The following is a 5421-nucleotide window of genomic DNA, read 5'->3' as shown; positions in this document are numbered from 1 at the left end:
AAGGGTCTGCGCCGTACCTGTTGCCAGCCCGTTTCGCTGGAGTCTCCGCTGGATGGTCGACGCCTGTGCTTCTGGACTCGGCCTTCTTCTTTCACTGTTCTCCAGGAGCGAATCCCTGGGAGGTGATGCAGAGTTGCAGGTAGGTTCGAATCTTCTCGTCGCCAATGTTAGATCCGTGTATCTTGATGTTGTGTGTCCTTCAATAATTAGACAAGAGACTGCAGAGAACAATCAACAGGTGTTTACTGGATGAGGGTTACTCTAAAAAACTAACTGTACAGATCCCTACTCAGGGTTATATACAGGTGTGGTCACTGCCGGTACTACAGTATACAGGAGCTGTAAAAAGTAGTTCTCCCCTTAAAGGTACATACACTACAGAACCAGAATGCAACATTAGAGAGGAGAAACCAGGCGCACAGGGAACTGGGAGAGGCAAATAGCCCTAGAGTAAAGAATAGTTCAGAAGTAGGAGGGATCAGACAGGGGGCAAATGCAGGTGGACTAAGATGGGTTTGGAATGCATGTGTGTAAATGCTGCTTTTATTTCAGATTTCCAGCATCCGCAGTACTTTGCTGCTGTATGAGAGGACTCTGGGTAGCGGACACCTTTACTCATTTAAGAAACAATCAGATGCAGTAATGGGGAGTATAGGGATGTTGTGGATGGATCAATTAATAAGGGCAAATGGCCTTTCCCATCACCACGTGTCTGGTGATCTGAAGTCCAGGCAGACTCCACATCGCTGTTGGATTAATGTGAAACTGGGAGTTTGTTGGCAAAGGAGGGCGAGGACATCTGTTGGAAGAGCACGGAACTGCAACACATCCGCACTACTGCAAAGCTCGCTGCAATTTCTTGGCAAAAACAAATCAATATTTTCCTTACTTTATTTACAAAATTGTTATTAAAAATATAATCCATATCTTCAGGGTATAAACAAGAAACAGTCAATGTACAATAAACTATTGTGGAGCAAAAATGAGAGGCTTTTAATCAGGAAATGTCTGATTGTTCAGCATTTGGAGCAGGTTTTCACCTCTTGCTGAACTGAAATTGATTTAAACCATTGATTAATCTTAACAATTAAGGTGGAATAAAAAGCTAGTATCAGTAATGGTGACCATGAAGCTATCGGACTGTTGTAAAAACCCCAAAACAAAATTCAAATACACAACTTGTGCGTCACTAGAATCATTAGTCCAGGTCTCCAGATTACCAGTAACATCAACCACTACACTACCAGACCTACTCTCCGCCAAGGAAAACAACCCCAGTTTCTCTAGTCGCTCCACTAAAGTCCCTCATCCCTGGTACCATTCCAGTAAATCTCTCTGCACCTTCTCCGAGGCCTTGACACCCTTCCTGGATTCCTTTATATTCGCTGGAGTTTAGAAGAATGAGAGGGGACCTCATTGAAACTTATAAAATTCTAACAGGACTAGACAGACTAGATGCAGGAAGGATGTTCCTGATGGCAGGGGAGTCCAGAACCAGGGGTCACAGTCTAAAGATAAGGGGTAAGCCATTTAGGACACAGATGAGGAGGAATTTCTTCACCCAGAGAGTGGTGAACCTGTGGAATTCTCTACCACACAAGGCAGTTGAGGCCAATTCATTAAATATATTCAAGAAGGAGTTAGATATATTTCTTAAGACTAAAGGGATCAAGGGATATGGGGAGAAAGCAGGGACAGGGTACTGAATTTGGATGATCAGCCATGATCTCATTAAATGGCGGAGCAGGCTCGAGGGGCCGAATGGCCTACTCCTGCTCCTATCTTCTATATTTCTATGTTTCTATGTTTCCTAAAGTGTGGTGCCCAGAACTGAACACAATATTCCAGCTGAGGCCTAACCACTGTTTTATAAAGGTTTAGCAGAATTTCCTTGCTTTTGTACTCTATTCCTCTATTAATAAAGCCAAGGATCACATATGCTTTTTAACAGCCTTCTCAACTTGTCCTGCCACCTTCAAATTGTTGTGTTCATACACCCCCAGGTTTCCCTGTTCCTGCACCCCTCTTTCAAATTGTGCCATTTGGTTCATTTTGCATCTCCTCATTCTTCCTACCAAAATGCATCACTTCACACTTCTCTGCATTAAATTTCATCTGCCATGTGTCTGCCCATTTCACCAGTCTGCCTATGTCCTCCTGAAGTCTGTTACTATCATCCTCATTGTTTACTACATTTCCGAGTTTTGTGTCACCTGCACACTTTGAAATTATGCCCTGTATACCCAAGCCCAGGTCATTAATATATATCAAAAAGAGCAGTGGTCCTAAAACCGATCCCTGGAGGGCACCACTGTACACTTCCCTCCAGTCTGAAAAACAACCATTCACCACGACTCTCTGCTTTCTGTCCCTTAGCCAATTTCGTACCCACGCTGCCACTGTCCCTTTAATCCCATGGGCTTTAATTTTGCCAACAAGTCTATTATGTGGCACTTTGTCAAACACCCTTTGAAAGTCCATATACACAACATCAAGTGCACTACCCTCATCAATCCTCTCTGTTACTTCATCAAAGAACTCAATTAAGTTAGTCAAACATGATTTGCCTTTAACTAATCCGTGCTGGCTTTCATTTATTAGCCCATACTTTTCTAAATGCCAATTAATTTTGTCCCGGATTATTGTCTCTAAAAGATTCCCCACCACTGATGTTAGGCTGACTGGCCTGTAGTTGCTGGGTTTATGCCTCCCCACTTTTTTAAACAGGGGTGTAACATTTGCAATCCTCCAGTCCTCTGGCACCACCCCCATATCTAAGGAGGATTGGAAGATTGTGGCCAGAGCCTCTGCAATTTCCACCCTTACTTCCCTTGGTAACCTACAGACATCCCATCCGGACCGGGTGATTTTTCTACTTTGAGGTTTCATGTAAACCTCAACCTTTTATGTACATCCTCTTTATCTATTTTTATCCTATCCAAGATCACTACTGTCTCTTCCCTTACTGCTACATTGGCAGCATCCTCTTCTTTAGTGAAGACAGATGCAAAGTACTCACTTAGTACCTCAGCCAAGCCCCCTGCCTCTATTAGAAGATTTCCTTTTCCCTAATTTCCTTTGACTAGCCTTGTACTATTTATGTCTTTCTAAAAATACTTTTGGGTTCCCTTTTATGTTAGTCGCTAATCTATTCTCATACTCTCGCTTTGCCCCTCTTATTCCCCTTTATAGATCTCCTCTGTACTTGCTATATTCAGTTTGGTTCGCTATTGTATTATGAACCTTACGTTTGTCAGAAGCCTCCTTTTTCTGTCCCATTTTAACCTCTATATCTTTAGTCATCCAGGGAGCTCGAGCTTTGGATGTCTTTCCTTTCCCCTCATGGGAATGTGTCTACTCTGTACCCAAACCATCTCCTCTCTGAAGACCTCCCATTGTTCAATGACTGTTTTGTCTACCAGTTGTTGATTCCAATCCACCAGGACCAGATTCCGTTTCAACTCCCTGAAATTAGCCCTCCTCCACTTGAATATATTTTGTTGGCAATAACCATAATGACATCAGCAATGCCGTAGAGCAACAGCGATTAAATAGTTAGAAGATTTTCCACATAGAGGAAGGGAGACGGAGCAGGGGAAACCAACGCTTGGTCTCCCTCCATCACATGGAGCAGAGGGAGCCCCCACCACCTCCCCAGTCCAAAAATTCGTTTTTTTTAATTTCAAAATATATACTTTATTCATAAAAATCTTTGTTCATGTACATGACAATGCAGTCCACATCTGGTACAGTGCAAATTAACTTCAGCACATGGCACTCAATTTACAAATTACATTACATTTATCATTACATATATCAAAGCATGTTTCAATATATTACAATGCACTCCGCAAATCATATTACACATGAATGCAGTACATGGTACTCGCTTTACACAAACAGGTACATTTTCATTACATGTTTTATCAGTCATACAGCTCGAGGGGGGCCGAGATACATTCCAACACTTGGCAAAAAGCATTACATTACAATCCACCAATCGTATTACATATGGCTTAATAATACACATGAATGCAATACATGGTACTCTATTTACATCCACAGATTACAAGTGCATTTACAGTTTACACACTTGTACGTCATGCGGCCCGAGGGGGCGTTTTCCACTGGTTTCAGCCCCTCAGTGTACACTGGCGGGAGGGCCTTAAACTGTGGCCCTTCCCCATCGTGCCTTGGCGGCAGCAGCACCAACCTTTAGTGCGTCCCTCAGCACGTACTCCCGGACCTTGGAATGTGCCAATCTGCAACACTCGGCCGTGGACAACTCCTTGCTCTGGAAGACCAGCAAGTTTCGGGCAGACCAAAGGGCGTCTTTCACCGAGTTGATGATCTTCCAGCAGCAGTTGATGTTTGTCTCGGTGTGCGTCCCTGGGAACAGTCCGTAGAGCACAGATTCCTGTGTTACCGAGCTGCTCGGGATGAACCTCGACAAAGACCACTGCATCTCTTTCCAGACCTTCTTTGCAAAGGCACATTCCAGAAGGAGATGGATGACGGTCTCGTCCCAAGCGCAGCCTCCTCGCGGACAGCGTGCGGTGGAGCAGAGACGTCGGGAGTGCATGAAGGATCTGACGGGGAGGGCCCTTCTCACCACCAGCCAAGCTACGTCTTGGTGCTTGTTTGTGAGTTCTGGCGATGAGGCATTCTGCCAAATGACTTTGACAGTCTGCTCAGGGAACCATCCGAGAGGATCTACCATCTCCTTTTCCCGTAGGGTCTCGAGAACGTTACGTGCTGACCACTGCTTGATAGCCTTGTGGTCAAAGGTGTTTGCCGTGAAAAACTTTTCCACGAAGGACAGGTGGTCTGGCATGGTCCAACTGGATGGAGCGTTCCGCGGCAGCGTCGCCAGGCCCATCCTTCGCAACACCGGGGACAGGTAGAACCTCAGCACATAGTGACACTTGGTGTTTGCGTACCGAGGGTCTGTGCACAGTTTGATGCAGCCGCACACAAAGGCGGCCATCAGGATGAGGGCGACGTTGGGTACGTTCTTTCCCCCTTTCTCTGGAGATTTGTACATCGTGTCCCTCCGGACACGGTCCATTTTCGATCACCAGATGAAGTGGAAGACGGCTCGGGTGACTGCGGCGGCGCAGGGTCGGGGTATGGGCCACACCTGCGCCACGTACAGCAGCACCGACAGCACTTCGCACCTGATGACCAGGTTCTTGCCCACGATCGACAGGGAGCGCTGCTCCCACATTCCCAGTTTCTGGCGTACCTTGGAGATACGCTCCTCCCAGTTTTTGGTGCACGCCCCGGCCGCTCCGAACCATATTCCCAGCACCTTCAGGTAATCTGACCTGACGGTGAAGGGGACAAAGGATCGGTCGGCCCAGTTCCCAAACAACATGGCCTCGCTTTTGCTGCGATTTACTTTCGCTCCCGAGGCCAGTT

At 45.9% G+C, this 5421-nt stretch overlaps 1 protein-coding gene across 1 annotated transcript; it reads right to left on the bottom strand.

The window, feature by feature from the left end:
• Positions 1 to 4019: 4019 nt before the first annotated feature.
• LOC147098740 (uncharacterized) lies at positions 4020 to 5068 on the bottom strand. The gene has a single exon (XM_085969253.1). It carries the CDS (start codon positions 5066 to 5068, stop codon positions 4166 to 4168), a length of 903 nt encoding a protein of 300 aa, XP_085825379.1. The 3' UTR covers positions 4020 to 4165.
• Between the last annotated feature and the right edge of the window lie 353 nt (positions 5069 to 5421).

The sequence above is a fragment of the Somniosus microcephalus genome, chromosome 28 (genome assembly GCF_052327205.1).
Source record: "Somniosus microcephalus isolate GS21.2 chromosome 28, FLI_Smic_1.0, whole genome shotgun sequence".
NCBI lineage: Eukaryota > Metazoa > Chordata > Chondrichthyes > Squaliformes > Somniosidae > Somniosus > Somniosus microcephalus.
The sequence above is the reverse complement of the archived record's forward strand: the minus strand, read 5'-3'. Positions and strand labels throughout refer to the sequence as shown.